The sequence below is a fragment of the Taudactylus pleione genome, unplaced genomic scaffold (assembly GCF_031769625.1).
Source record: "Taudactylus pleione unplaced genomic scaffold, aTauple2 ptg002818l, whole genome shotgun sequence".
NCBI lineage: Eukaryota > Metazoa > Chordata > Amphibia > Anura > Myobatrachidae > Taudactylus > Taudactylus pleione.
This window is the reverse complement of record NW_028287192.1, coordinates 16,883-33,077: the sequence shown is the minus strand read 5'-3', so window position 1 is coordinate 33,077 and position 16,195 is coordinate 16,883. Positions and strand designations below refer to the sequence as shown.

General features: G+C 51.9%; 1 protein-coding gene across 2 annotated transcripts in view; it reads right to left on the bottom strand.

Moving 5' to 3' along the window:
• LOC148431119 (collagen alpha-1(XXIV) chain-like) overlaps positions 1-16,195 on the bottom strand; it is a 69,073-nt gene that overhangs the window by 36,646 nt on the left and 16,232 nt on the right. For both annotated transcript variants that reach the window (XM_088466322.1, XM_088466323.1), the window contains 8 exons: positions 13,819-13,926; positions 13,477-13,584; positions 13,348-13,401; positions 12,678-12,740; positions 11,895-11,948; positions 8,732-8,767; positions 3,811-3,846; positions 187-213 (listed from right to left, as the gene is read on the bottom strand). In XM_088466322.1, coding sequence (XP_088322448.1) covers positions 187-213; positions 3,811-3,846; positions 8,732-8,767; positions 11,895-11,948; positions 12,678-12,740; positions 13,348-13,401; positions 13,477-13,584; positions 13,819-13,926 — 486 coding nt within the window. The remainder of the gene's footprint in view (positions 1-186; positions 214-3,810; positions 3,847-8,731; positions 8,768-11,894; positions 11,949-12,677; positions 12,741-13,347; positions 13,402-13,476; positions 13,585-13,818; positions 13,927-16,195) is intronic.

Genomic DNA, 16,195 nt, shown 5'->3' with positions numbered 1-16,195 from the left:
CAAAGAGGTGATTACATACATAAACATACAGGCATGGTCACTGATATAACAGAATGCTGTTGTTTTTCATGTGCACCTTTTTGTCTTATATCAGCATAAACTGTCCTAACATTACAAATAAACAATGACTGTGCTAATGAGCTTCACTAGGAGAGACTGTCATTTATAGGCGACCTTTACACTTACCGTTCTGCCGGGTGCGCCAGGTGGACCCTGTAAAGAAATATTTAAAGATTTTAATATTTCTGTCATATAAAAACTTGCAAAGTGTTGATCAAAAGTGCCCGTGTGCCATTCCTGCATCCTGCCCCTATATGTACAATGATGTGCCCGTGTGCCATTCCTGCATCCTGCCCCTCTATGTACAATGATGTGCCCCTGCCCCTCTATGTACAATGATGTGCCCGTGTGCCATTCCTGCATCCTGCCCCTATATGTACAATGATGTGCCCGTGTGCCATTCCTGCATCCTGCCCCTCTATGTACAATGATGTGCCCCTGTGCCATTCCTGCATCCTGCCCCTCTATGTACAATGATGTGCCCGTGTGCCATTCCTGCATCCTGCCCCTCTATGTACAATGATGTGCCCGTGCGCCATTCCTGTATCCTGCCCCTCTATGTACAATGATGTGCCCGTGCCCGTGTGCCATTCCTGCATCCTGCCCCTCTATGTACAATGATGTGCTCGTGTACCATTCCAGCATCCTGCCCCTCTATGTACAATGATGTGCCCGTGCCCGTGTGCGATTCCTGTATCCTGCCCCTCTATGTACAATGATGTGCCCGTCCCCGTGTGCCATTCCTGCATCCTGCCCCTCTATGTACAATGATGTGCCCGTGTGCCATTCCTGCATCCTGCCCCTCTATGTACAATGATGTGCCCGTGTGCCATTCCTGCATCCTGCCCCTCTATGTACAATGATGTGCCCGTGTGCCATTCCTGCATCCTGCCCCTCTATGTACAATGATGTGCCGATGTGCCATTCCTGCATCCTGCCCCTCTATGTACAATGATGTGCCCGTGTGCCATTCCTGCATCTTGCCCTTCTATGTACATGATGTGCCCGTGTGCCATTCCTGCATCCTGCCCCTCTATGTACAATGATGTGCCCGTGTACCATTCCTGCATCCTGCCCCCTATGTACATGATGTGCCCGTGTGCCATTCCTGCATCCTGCCACTCTATGTACAATGATGTGCCCGTGTGCCATTCATGCATCCTGCCCCTCTATGTACAATGATGTGCCCGTGTGCCATTCCTGCATCCTGCCCCTCTATGTACAATGATGTGCCCGTGTGCCATTCCTGCATCCTGCCCCTCTATGTACAATGATGTGCCCGTGTGCCATTCCTGCATCCTGCCCCTCTATGTACAATGATGTGCCCATGTGCTATTCCTGCATCCTGCCCCTCTATGTACAATGATGTGCCCCTGTGCCATTCCTGCATTCTGCCCCTCTATGTACAATGATGTGCCTGTGTGCCATTCCTGCATCCTGCCCCTCTATGTACAATGATGTGCCCGTGTGCCATTCCTGCATCCTGCCCCTCTATGTACAATGATGTGCTATTCCTGCATACTGCCCCTTATGTACAATGATGTGCCCGTGTGCCATTCATGCATCCTGCCCCTCTATGCACAATGATGTGCCCGTGTGCCATTCCTGCATCCTGCCCCTCTATGAACAATGATGTGCCCGTGTGCCATTCCTGCATCCTGCCCCTCTATGTACAATGATGTGCCCGTGTGCTATTCCTGCATCCTGCCCCTCTATGTACAATGATGTGCCCGTGTGCCATTCCTGCATCCTGCCCCTCTATGTACAATGATGTGCCCGTGTGCCATTCCTGCATCCTGCCCCTCTATGTACAATGATGTGCCATTCCTGCATCCTGCCCATCTATGTACAATGATGTGCCCCTGTTCCATTCCTGCATCCTGCCCCTCTATGTACAATGATGTGCCCGTGTGCCATTCCTGCATCCTGCCCCTCTATGTACAATGATTTGCCCGTGTGCCATTCCTGCATCCTGACCCTTATGTACAATGATGTGCCCGTGTGCCATTCATGCATCCTGCCCCTCTATGTACAATGATGTGCCCGTGTGCCATTCCTGCATCCTGCCATTCTATGAACAATGATGTGCCCGTGTGCCATTCCTGCATCCTGCCCCTCTATGTACAATGATGTGCCCGTGTGCCTTTCCTGCATACTGCCCCTCTATGTACAATGATGTGCCCGTGTGCCATTCCTGCATCCAGCCACTCTATGTACAATGATGCGCCCGTGTGCTATTCCTGCATCCTGCCCCTCTATGTACAATGATGTGCCCGTGTGCCATTCCTGCATCCTGCCCCTCTATGTACAATGATGTGCCCGTGTGCCATTCCTGCATCCTGCCCCTCTATGTACAATGATGTGCCCGTGTGCCATTCCTGCATCCTGCCCCTCTATGTACAATGATGTGCCCATGTGCCATTCCTGCATCTTGCCCATCTATGTACAATGATGTGCCCCTGTGCCAATCCTGCATCCTGCCCCTCTATGTACAATGATGTGCCCGTGTGCCATTCCTGCATCCTGCCCCTCTATGTACAATGATGTGCCCGTGTGCCATTCCTGCATCCTGCCCCTCTATGTACAATGATTTGCCCGTGTGCCATTCCTGCATCCAGCCCCTCTATGTACAATGATGCGCCCGTGTGCTATTCCTGCATCCTGCCCCTCTATGTACAATGATGTGCCCGTGTGCCATTCCTGCATCCTGCCCCTCTATGTACAATGATGTGCCTGTGTGCCATTCCTGCATCCTGCCCCTCTATGTACAATGATGTGCCCGTGTGCCATTCCTGCATCCTGCCCCTCTATGTACAATGATGTGCCCATGTGCCATTCCTGCATCTTGCCCATCTATGTACAATGATGTGCCCCTGTGCCAATCCTGCATCCTGCCCCTCTATGTACAATGATGTGCCCGTGTGCCATTCCTGCATCCTGCCCCTCTATGTACAATGATGTGCCCGTGTGCCATTCCTGCATCCTGCCCCTCTATGTACAATGATGTGCCCGTGTGCCATTCCTGCATCCTGCCCCTCTATGTACAATGATGTGCCCGTGTGCCATTCCTGCATCCTGCCCCTCTATGTACAATGATGTGCCCGTGTGCGATTCCTGCATCCTGCCCCTCTATGTACAATGATGTGCCCCTGTGCCATTCCTGCATCCTGCCCCTCTATGTACAATGATGTGCCCGTGTGCCATTCCTGCATCCTGCCCCTCTATGTACAATGATGTGCCCATCTTGCCCCTCTATGTACAATGATGTGCCCGTGTGCCATTCCTGCATCCTGCCCCTCTATGTACAATGATGTGCCCGTGTGCCATTCCTGCATCCTGCCCATCTATGTACAATGATGTGCCCCTGTGCCATTCCTGCATCCTGCCCCTCTATGTACCATGATGTGCCCGTGTGCCATTCCTGCATCCTGCCCCTCTATGTACAATGATGTGCCCGTGTGCCATTCCTGCATCCTGCCCCTTATGTACAATGATGTGCCCGTGTGCCATTCATGCATCCTGCCCCTCTATGTACAATGATGTGCCCGTGTGCCATTCCTGCATCCTGCCCCTCTATGAACAATGATGTGCCCGTGTGCCATTCCTGCATCCTGCCTCTCTATGTACAATGATGTGCCCGTGTGCCATTCCTGCATCCTGCCCCTCTATGTACAATGATGTGCCCGTGTGCCATTCCTGCATCCTGCCCCTCTATGTACAATGATGTGCCCGTGTGCCACTCATGCTTACTGGTGGGCCAGAGTTTCCTCTTGGTCCTTGAGGTCCCTACGGGGAAAAAAAAAAAAATTAAATTATATATTATTTTCTATTTCTTAATTGATTTATACATGAATACTGGGCTGACGTGTCCTCTCCCTGGATACTCTAATATACGATATGGGCACTTCATAGCGTCCTTCCTAAGATCAGAGGGTAACCAAGTTCTGTAAGAAATGAAGCGTCACACTGCAGACACGGGTCAGAGCAGCGGCATGAAGCGTCACACTGCAGACACGGGTCAGAGCTGCGCCATGAAGCGTCACACTGCAGACACGGGTCAGAGCAGCGGCATGAAGCGTCACACTGCAGACACGGGTCAGAGCTGCGGCATGAAGCGTCACACTGCAGACACGGGTCAGAGCTGCGGCATGAAGCGTCACACTGCAGACACGGGTCAGAGCTGCGGCATGAAGCGTCACACTGCAGACACGGGTCAGAGCTGCGGCATGAAGCGTCACACTGCAGACACGGTTCAGAGCTGCGGCATGAAGCGTCACACTGCAGACACGTGTCAGAGCTGCGGCATGAAGCGTCACACTGCAGACACCGGTCAGAGCTGCGGCATGAAGCGTCACACTGCAGACACCGGTCAGAGCTGCGGCATGAAGCGTCACACTGCAGACACCGGTCAGAGCTGCGGCATGAAGCGTCACACTGCAGACACGGGTCAGAGCTGCGGCATGAAGCGTCACACTGCAGACACCGGTCAGAGCAGCGGCATGAAGCGTCACACTGCAGACACCGGTCAGAGCTGCGGCATGAAGGGTCACACTGCAGACACCGGTCAGAGCTGCGGCATGAGGCGTCACACTGCAGAGACGGGTCAGAGCTGCGGCATGAAGCGTCACACTGCAGACACCGGTCAGAGCTGCGGCATGAAGCGTCACACTGCAGACACGGGTCAGAGCTGCGGCATGAAGCGTCACACTGCAGACACCGGTCAGAGCTGCGGCATGAGGCGTCACACTGCAGACACCGGTCAGAGCTGCGGCATGAAGCGTCACACTGCAGACACGGGTCAGAGCTGCGGCATGAAGCGTCACACTGCAGACACCGGTCAGAGCTGCGGCATGAGGCGTCACACTGCAGACACCGGTCAGAGCTGCGGCATGAAGCGTCACTCTGCAGACACCGGTCAGAGCTGCGGCATGAAGCGTCACACTGCAGACACCGGTCAGAGCTGCGGCATGAAGGGTCACACTGCAGACACCGGTCAGAGCTGCGGCATGAGGCGTCACACTGCAAACACCGGTCAGAGCTGTGGCATGAAGCGTCACACTGCAGACACCGGTCAGAGCTGCGGCATGAGGCGTCACACTGCAGACACGGGTCAGAGCTGTGGCATGAAGCGTCACACTGCAGACACGGGTCAGAGCTGTGGCATGAAGCGTCACACTGCAGACACGGGTCAGAGCTGCGGCATGAAGCGTCACACTGCAGACACCGGTCAGAGCTGCGGCATGAGGCGTCACACTGCAGACACCGGTCAGAGCTGCGGCATGAAGCGTCACACTGCAGACACGGGTCAGAGCTGCGGCATGAAGCGTCACACTGCAGACACCGGTCAGAGCTGCTGCATGAAGCGTCACACTGCAGACACCGGTCAGAGCTGCGGCATGAAGCGTCACACTGCAGACACCGGTCAGAGCTGCGGCATGAAGCGTCACACTGCAGACACGGGTCAGAGCTGCGGCATGAAGCGTCACACTGCAGACACGGGTCAGAGCTGCGGCATGAAGCGTCACACTGCAGACACGGGTCAGAGCTGCGGCATGAAGCGTCACACTGCAGACACGTGTCAGAGCTGCGGCATGAAGCGTCACACTGCAGACACGGTTCAGAGCTGCGGCATGAAGCGTCACACTGCAGACACGTGTCAGAGCTGTGGCATGAAGCGTCACACTGCAGACACCGGTCAGAGCTGCGGCATGAGGCGTCACACTGCAGACACGGGTCAGAGCTGTGGCATGAAGCGTCACACTGCAGACACGGGTCAGAGCTGCGGCATGAAGCGTCACACTGCAGACACCGGTCAGAGCTGCGGCATGAGGCGTCACACTGCAGACACCGGTCAGAGCTGCGGCATGAAGCGTCACACTGCAGACACGGGTCAGAGCTGCGGCATGAAGCGTCACACTGCAGACACCGGTCAGAGCTGCGGCATGAAGGGTCACACTGCAGACACCGGTCAGAGCTGCGGCATGAGGCGTCACACTGCAAACACCGGTCAGAGCTGTGGCATGAAGCGTCACACTGCAGACACCGGTCAGAGCTGCGGCATGAGGCGTCACACTGCAGACACGGGTCAGAGCTGTGGCATGAAGCGTCACACTGCAGACACCGGTCAGAGCTGCGGCATGAAGCGTCACACTGCAGGCACGGGTCAGAGTTGCGGCATGAAGCGTCACACTGCAGACACCGGTCAGAGCTGCGGCATGAGGCGTCACACTGCAGACACGGGTCAGAGCTGCGGCATGAAGCGTCACACTGCAGACACGGGTCAGAGCTGCGGCATGAAGCGTCACACTGCAGACACCGGTCAGAGCTGCGGCATGAGGCGTCACACTGCAGACACCGGTCAGAGCTGTGGCATGAAGCGTCACACTGCAGACACGGGTCAGAGCTGCGGCATGAAGCGTCACACTGCAGACACCGGTCAGAGCTGCGGCATGAAGCGTCACACTGCAGACATGTTATTTGGATACATTCCCCAATTGAAATTGAGAATTATTGATTCCCTCAAACATACTGGCGTCAAATTCTGAGTCAGACTCGGTCACGGCCGCCCTTGTGTTGTTTGCCGCAATCACACCTGAGACTCCCTGGCGTCATCCGTGTGTCTCAATGTGCAAAGAGACGCTGAAATACCGCATGGTGCGTCTTTAGCCCTATCGTAGGTGCCTCCTATGTGAGCAGGTCTGTACACAATCATTTTCAGCGACACCTGTTACACTCCCATAAGACGCTACCGCTGTGTGCGCCTGATTAGCTCCTCCCCAATTACCTCTCAGTCGCTGCACAGGAACGCCACATTTATTTCAGAGACCGTGCGTCCAAATCTGTACTATACCATTGGGACACGTGCAGTGCGACAAAGCCGCCTGTGCATACAGAAAACATTGCGCCACTGCGTCCGGCCCACTATGTGGTATGGCCACAGATCACTATCTGATGTACATTACATTTGTTAGGCATGTACGGTAACAATGGCGGTTGAAATTGAACCATTTCATGTTACTCTTCCGATGGCCATCGCTAGTTGTGTGCGTCCGTGTGTCTTTGTGTAGGCGGCTGCACATGCGCTCAGTAGGGACGTTCGGGGTATGGAGCTGGTACATGTGCTCAGTAGGGACGTTCGGGGCCCCTCTGGGCGGGTATGGAGCTGGCACATGCGCTCAGTAGGGGCGTTCGGGGCCCCTCTGGGTGGGTATGGAGCTGGTACATGCGCTCAGTAGGGACGTTCGGGGCCCCTCTGGGTGGATATAGAGCTGGCACATGCGCTCAGTAAGGAAGATCTGGGCCCCTCTGGGTGGGTATAGAGCTGGCACATGCGCTCAGTAGGGATGTTCGGGGCCCCTCTGGGTGGGTACGGAGCTGGCACATGCGCTCAGTAGGAGTTCTGGGCCCCTCTGGGCGGGTATGGAGCTGGTACATGCGCTCAGTAAGAACGTTCGGAGCCCCTCTGGGCGGGTATGGAGCTGGCACATGTGCTCAGTAGAGAAGTTCGGGGCCCCTCTGGGCGGATATGGAGCTGGCACATGCGCTCAGTAGGGACGTTCGGGGCCCCTCTGGGTGGGTATAGAGCTGGCACATGCACTCAGTAGGGAAGATCAGGGCCCCTCTGGGTGGGTATAGAGCTGGCACATGCACTCAGTAGGGAAGTTCGGGGCCCCTCTGGGCGGGTATGGAGCTGGCACATGCGCTTAATAGGGACGTTCGGGGCCCCTCTGGGCGTGTATGGAGCTGGCACATGCGCTCAGTAATGAAGTTCGGGGCCCCTCTGGGCGGGTATGGAGCTGGCACATGAGCTATTACTGCACATCTGAATGTGTTTATGAACCTTTTCACTTAATAGAACTGTTACTATATAAGAATAACACACGTGATCCTGAATATCTCAACTTCCACTTAAATGAATAAAAATGCTCCAATGTACATGTAGAGGTATATGTAATAGGGGGCCTGATTCAGACCCGCTCGCGAGCGCTCGCAAGCGGGTCGATTTTGGCCAAATGCGCATGAGGGAGCCGGCTCCGTCGTGCCCATGCGGAGACCCGCATAGCGACGGGCAAGCCGTCGCTATGGGTCTCGCTACAAAGGGGGCGTGCTGTCGATGTTGAGTGACAGGGGGCGTGGCTGCCCAGACGGAGGCGTTCCCATGGGAACGCCTACCGTCTGGGGCCGGCCCCACTGACATCACTAGTGATGTCAGTGGGAGTGCTTTTGGCTCTGATAGAGCCAAAAGCACTCCAGGGCTTGCGGCAACGAGACCCTACCACAAGGGTCTCGTCGCAAGCCCGATGGTCGCGATGGTCTTGACCATCGTGACCATCTTTTTGGCCCCTCGCTATATCTGTGGCCAGAAGGCCGCTCTAAAAAAAAAAAGAGAGGGAGGGCACTGATTCAGAGCGAGCGCTCCGAAAGAGCATCCGGCTCTGAATGAGGCCCAGGGTTCGGACCGCAGGCACCAGCGAGTCCCGTGTGAGACAGCCCAATGGTGTAACGTAGCAGAGTCATGTATATGGCTAAACCAGGTTGATTTTGCCTTTTGAATGACTGCTACTTTATAACGTCAGGCAGTCTCACACGGGATTTGCTGGTGCCTGCCGTCCGCACCCTATCACATATATCCCTTCATTTAGTTCTTCTCTCCAGGACCCTATTTTCTTACCATTTCCCCCTTAGAGCCTTTGTCACCACGAAAGCCCTGAAAAGTACATAGAGAATATCATTAGTGACAATAACACAGAACTACAGGAATCAGTTATTAGGGTCCTGATCGGAGATGTACACTAATGCTGCCGCTGTGCATGTATGTGTATGTACGCAGCTGCAATGTGACAACATGCAAATGGCGCAGCCGCCGGGAGATGTACTGACACGCCCCCTGCGCCTCTCAGATGTACAGTAAGAATCTGCGTAAAATGTCGCAGGATCGGTCGCAGACCATTAGACTGTTGCAGTCCTGAGTGACTATGTTCGCGCTGAATGGCTTTGGGAATGGAGACGCTGGAGTTATATTACGTGCTTGCACGCTCGCAGTCACAGAGTGAGACACGCCTCCTATCCGGTCGCAGCACGTCTGCGTTCTTTGCCGCCAGTCCCCATTACCTCCCGCAAATGCTCCCATCTGGCAATCACACTCTAAATAAAGAGTTGCTGCGAGCGACTACGGAAATATGCCTTGACGCATGGACAAATGTGCATTGCGACTTAGACACATGCGCGGTTAACCCCGTAAACATGGGAATAGCGTACAACACAGGCCCTTAGTTCCTTATATCCGGAGAAAGGGGCTAATTCATTACGGATCGCTATTGCGAATACGCATGCAGGCGGTCAATTGTTGCATACTGCACATGCATCGCAGTGCGCGTCCGTGAAGGCCCAACTGCGATTGTACTGTGATCGCAGAGACTACGCAGAGATATCGCAGAGTGAGTGACAGGAAGTAAACGTTTGGCGGTGGTGACGTGGGAGTGATCGGAGAAATGCAGGCGTGCCTGTCCGTTTGAGCGCCATTACAGGGGCGTGTATAAATTAGTCAGTGCGACGCATTACGCAGCTTGTGTACTTACTGTGTGTGACGAGGTTACCAATGTCTGAGAAAGGTCAGGGCTGCTGTAATTGTGCGTGCGGCTCCGATGTTACTCCATGTTCCCAATGTATACGCAGTATTGCAATGTATTACGGATGTGAGATAGCTGTAATGGCCTTTCCCATGCTGGCTGTGGGCGTCTGTATAATAGCTTTGCGATTGCAGTCATTAGCATATTTTCGCAATGGACCTGCGTGCGTAATCGCAGCTACGATCGCAATTGCAAACCGTAATGAATCAGACACAAAGGGCCTGATTCAGAGCCGTTCACAATTTGCGGATGTTCGTTCAGGAAAAGGGGGTGGCTATTGAAATGAACCGTTCGCTCTTTGCAGTCTGTTGACGACTCCATGTCTGAACGAGCGAACAAAACCAGCGGCCGCTATTTTGATAAAAACTCCCCCTGGCCGCTCGCATCCTACGTCATGTCCGCTATTTATTTGATTAATCGAGTACATCGAACAGCGTATGAACTGCTCGCAGTGCTTGTGGTTGGTTTTTCCTACCGCAATCTTGCGAGCAGTTCTGGCTATAAAATAACCCAGTGACGTGGTCAATGACGCTGCTGTTTTAATTATGCACACCCATAAAACGCCCGTTTTGACCTTTAAGCACGCCTGCGTTCGGATCTCCACTCCCCATTTTCAAGCACCTTCCCCTGTTACCACCCACATACGCCTCCTCCTGTCACTCAAAATAGCAGGCATTCGCTATTTAGCGAACAAACGATTTTCGGCCGCACTGACTGGTTCGCGCATGCGTATTATGATCCATACGCATGCGCACATATGAAAACATCGCTCCGAACAAGCGAACGGCCGCTTACGAGCGGCTCTGAATCAGCCCCAAAGTCCATTCCTGCCAAGTCTCAGCTACAGTATGAGCACGTTATAGTCACAGATCAGCACATAGCAATATGTTATCTCTTACATATATACAATGAACCATGCATTGTACATACAGGCTAGTCAGCCAATCATTCTAATGGATTCATTCATTTGTTCACCTGCAGCGATTCTGATAAAGGGATCACTCGCAAATCCCACACAAATAAGACGTTATAATGAGAATGCGCTAATATGGACCGCACATATATTATAAAAGTATTATTATTCACAATCAGAAATAAAATGAACCACACACACACACACGACAATATGGATAAAAGTCTCCTTGTAAGCCCAAAGCATTATGCCAAGCTGAAGTAATATACAGTATTGCAACAATATTATCCTTACAGGCTGCAGTATCCTTTGCTGGAACAAATCTCTACGTAATACTGTATCGTGTCTTGTGATAATAGATGAACATAGCGCTCAGTCCTGGAGGGCGGCAACAACATGTTCAGCTTGTATAGTCCCACAGAAGTGGATGAAACAAGTTGCCACTGCCGCCCTGGACCCAGAATTAATCAGCGTATTAGTGTGAGGGTGCCTCGGCTGCGTGTGAAGGTGCCTCGGCTGCGTGTGTGAAGGTGCCTCGGCTGCGTGTGTGAAGTTGCCTCCGCTGCGTGTGAAGGTGCCTCCGCTGCGTGTGAAGGTGCCTCCGCTGCGTGTGAAGGTGCCTCCGCTGCGTGTGAAGGTGCCTCCGCTGCGTGTGAAGGTGCCTCCGCTGCGTGTGAAGGTGCCTCGGCTGCGTGTGAAGGTGCCTCGGCTGCATGTGTGAAGGTGCCTCGGCTGGCTGTGTGAAGGTGCCTCGGCTGGCTGTGTGAAGGTGCCTCGGCTGTGTGTGTGAAGGTGCCTCGGCTGTGTGTGTGAAGGTGCCTCGGCTGTGTGTGAAGGTGCCTCGGCTGTGTGTGTGAAGGTGCCTCGGCTGTGTGTGAAGGTGCCTCGGCTGTGTGTGTGAAGGTGCCTCGGCTGTGTGTGTGAAGGTGCCTCGGCTATGTGTGTGAAGGTGTCTCGGCTGTGTGTGTGAAGGTGCCTCGGCTGTGTGTGTGAAGGTGCCTCGGCTGTGTGTGTGAAGGTGCCTCGGCTGTGTGTGAAGGTGCCTCGGCTGTGTGTGTGAAGGTGCCTCGGCTGTGTGTGTGAAGGTGCCTCGGCTGTGTGTCTGAAGGTGCCTCGGCTGTGTGTGTGAAGGTGCCTCGGCTGTGTGTGTGAAGGTGCCTCGGCTGTGTGTGTGTGAAGGTGCCTCGGCTGTGTGTGTGAAGGTGCCTTGGCTGTGTGAAGGTGCCTCGGCTGGTGGAAGGACTGTGGCTTGTGGGGTTGCACATAATGGCTTCTATACAAGCCGTACTCACCAGATTACCTGCCGGTCCTATCATACCACCAGGACCTATGGGACCACTGTTACCCTGCACAAAATACACAATAGTTACAACATTAATTCATCAACTATTTCATGTGCAAATAATATCTGTATAATTATATATGTAAGATATCGGTATAATGCTATAGATGTAAGATATCGGTATAATGCTATAGATGTAAGATATCGGTATAATGCTATATGTAAGATATCGGTATAATGCTATATGTAAGATATCGGTATAATGCTATAGATGTAAGATATCGGTATAATGCTATAGATGTAAGATATCGGTATAATGCTATATGTAAGATATCGGTATAATGCTATATGTAAGATATCGGTATAATGCTATACATGTAAGATATCGGTATAATGCTATAGATGTAAGATATCGGTATAATGCTATATGTAAGATATCGGTATAATGCTATAGATGTAAGATATCGGTATAATGCTATATGTAAGATATCGGTATAATGCTATATGTAAGATATCGGTATAATGCTATAGATGTAAGATATCTGTATAATGCTATATGTAAGATATCGGTATAATGCTATAGATGTAAGATATCTGTATAATGCTATATGTAAGATATCGGTATAATGCTATAGATGTAAGATATCGGTATAATGCTATATGTAAGATATCGGTATAATGCTATAGATGTAAGATATCGGTATAATGCTATAGATGTAAGATATCGGTATAATGCTATAGATGTAAGATATCGGTATAATGCTATAGATGTAGAAACGTAAGATATACTTACAGCCTGGCCTGAGGGACCTTTGGGGCCAACTATACCAACAAGACCGAAGTCACCAGTAGGACCCTGTAACATATAAATTCTGTTGAGATCGATGACGTTCCATGGAAAAGCTGCTATAGCGCACATTATCTATCCTATGTAATATCACACTGACCAGTAACGTCTATGTGCTGGGGCAACCGGTGCAGCACACGGAAGGGGGAGGGGGAGTACCCAGAAGACCCCTCTGATGGAAGAGCTCTGACTTCTGATATGGAGACAGCTTTGTCTGAGTGGCTGACAATGGAAATCCCACCCACTCAGACATAACTGCGCGATTCGTGGGTGTATGGGAAGGGGGCGGGAACTAATTCAGTGATGGGCCCCTTCCCTATCAGAGACTTAATGCTGCCACAGGTACAGCGTGCGCTCCATAAATATTAAATGACACATTGTTATATAGACAGAACTAATGAAGGCCGATAACAGGTATCTGTAGCAGCCTCCATATCATCCAGTGTCTTCATCCAGGGACCGAGAAACTGGATCTGCCCAACGTAATCAGTGGCATGTATTGTGGCATGGGACACGGACCCTTGGCACCCTCTGCACTGGCCATGGGCAGCTCTAGCTGACCTCCAATAACTGTCTGAGCTAGTGCTCGGGGAGCGCGAGACGACGTATGACGTACCTTTGGTCCTGGGAATCCTTGGAACCCCATTAGACCCTGGTCCCCATCTTCTCCCTGTAAGATCAGTGTATAAATAACCTGCACTCGTTATATAACGGATTGTGTGGATGATAAATGAAGCAGACATACCAGGAGACCCTTTAGGCCAGACTCGCCTCTTGGTCCTTGGTCACCTTGAGATCCGGGGAAACCTCTTAATCCCGATTTTCCTGGATATCCGCGTAGTCCCAGCTCCCCCTCAAATGGCAAACGGAAAATATTTTATTTACAGCCTGAACAGGGCCTGATTCCTTCACATCCCATATTACATCAGCTGTACATAACCAGAGACATCACTTCTGGGAACAAATAAAACCTCCGGGACAGAGTGATGGCACATTCCCAGCCACGTTACCCCAAATAATAGGTTTTGTACATCACCAATTCCCTACCGTGTATGAATGTATAAATGTATGACAGCCATTAAAATACCTTAGGTCCTGGTGCACCAATTTCGCCTTTACTACCAAAAGTCCCTTTCACGCCAGGTCGACCGGATAATCCCGCCAATCCTGGGAGGCCTGGGCTGCCCTTTTCACCCTAAGGTGATCAGATACATACATCGCACATTACTATACTGTCAGCGAAACAAAAAGACACCAATATAATTACTTATATTACATATGTGACCTTCAGTGTTACTCTGCTCTGTGTGATGTGAAAAGATTTACGTTATCCATAAAGACTAAGATTCGGACCTAAAGGGCCGATTATCTGCACATTACACCTATGGGCCCCAGAAGACAGCTGATCCCGACCCACGTTTGATAGGGAGCTTTAAGATGGCGGCCTCGCCGGACAGTAGATTTAGACCCTGATTCAGAGCCGCTCGCAAGCGGTCCGATGTTTAGGCACTGCGCATGCGCCACATCCGGCGTGCGCGTGCCCCGCCGAGCAACAGAAGTTCAGTCGCTACGGGGCTCGCAACAAAACGGGGCGGCTGTCGATGGTGAGTGACAGCTCGCCCCGTTGTGGGCGGGTGGGGGGAGGGGGGTGGCTGGACAAACGCAGGCGTTCCCTTAGGTACGTCTGGCAGTTGTAGGGAGGTCTTACTGATATCACTAGTGATGTCAATAGTGGACTTCCTGCTCTATTAGAACTTGAAATTGGTAGTGTAGCTGTAGACCGGAGATAATGTTGATGAGAAGGTGCTATAGGTACATGTCGGTAAGTGTCCTGAATGCCAGAGACACCGTAAAGTCGCCAGGCTCCATAGCCAGTACAAAAGAGCGGAGTGTTTCCATATGAAACCAGGTCACCCTCATAAACTTGTTCAGAGACTGGAGGTTGAGGATAGGCCGATGATACCCGTTGGACTTCTGAACTAAGAAAAGGGCAGAATAATAGCCCTTCCCTCGCTGTGAGGAGGGGACCGGAATTATTACTCCTGAGAGCAATAAGGACTGAATGGCCTTTTGGAGCAGCAGGGCCTTGTTTGGGTCCGATGGAGGTCCTGTGCAAAAGAACTGCTGGGGGGGGGTCGCCTCAGGAATCAGAGGGCTTATCCGTGGGAGACCACTTCTCTTACCCAGGCATCTAATGTGGTCTGACACCAGAACTGGGCGAATTGAAGAAGTCGGCCTCTCAACCTGGGAGCCCCTAGGGAGAGGCCCACCCCATCAGGCTGAAAGCTTGTCCTCAGGTTTGGTAGGTGGATGTCTAGTAGCCCAGGTCTCTTTGGTTCTAGGCTTGGAGGCCTTAGTGGATGCCTGATGCCTTGGAAAGGATTAACCTTTAGCTTTTCCTTGAGGACAAAAGTACCGAAAAGGATGAGATCCGAGGCTTCGCATTATGGGCCTGATTCCACAAGGAACGCACGGATGCAGACGCACGCACCCGCCCGCTGCGAGAATATGCTAATCAAAGCAGACGCACGGAGACAGCAGCACAAGATGCAGATACTCAGTCTCATTACTATGACGCCCATCTCCTATATTTCTCACACTTGCATTGGAATATATGTTATTACTTTGTTGCAATTTAGTGGAGTTACCATCATCAGAGAATTGTCTCTCTCTTACGTACATTAACATCTTCACATCCCTATATAATTCTATCCATTGTTTGGAACTGTGGTGATGCCGGATTATTTGCTAACTTTGGACATCTACACTCCAATATTCTATACTATTTACTGGATTTTGAGTAAGGGTCCGTCTTGTGATGATATTTGCACATTATTTGTCTTTATATAAATTCATTGTCTATGTTATTTTATAGATTTTTTATGCTAGGACCCAGGCATTTAATGTCATTTAACAAGTGAACATTTTAATAAATTGTATTATTTTCTTTATGGTATGTGCACTTCATTATATGATCTCTTTTAGTATATATATTGCTAGATGTGAGGTACAATGAACCCCTATCCCTTAGTATGCCAGGGTTATAGTGGAATTAAGGGAATGGCGCCCTGAACTGGGGGAGGGGCCGCAGGGACCGCTCCTTCTCCCCTACGAGGACATTAACCACTGGGTCCCTGGCCTTAATCTGTGCCCTGCACCAGTATTGTAATGCTCTGGTGGTCTAGTGGAGTCCCGGACTTATGTGGAGACCGGTGTCCACATCAGCGCCTCCGCTCTGTCACTTGAGACTGGAGGCAAGAATGCGCATAGACGCGGGTCCCCACAAGCGGGAATCCGTCTTACCTGTTCCCTTCAGTCCCGGCTGCAGTCTGGGTAGCCCTGCTAGCTAGGTCCCCCCGGACCCCCGCCGAGAGTACCTAGCCGTGGGCTGGTGTCGCAGCGCCGCGGAGGGGTGATGGAGCAGCAGTGCAGACGACCAGAGGACTCTCTAGCGCTGCTGCTCT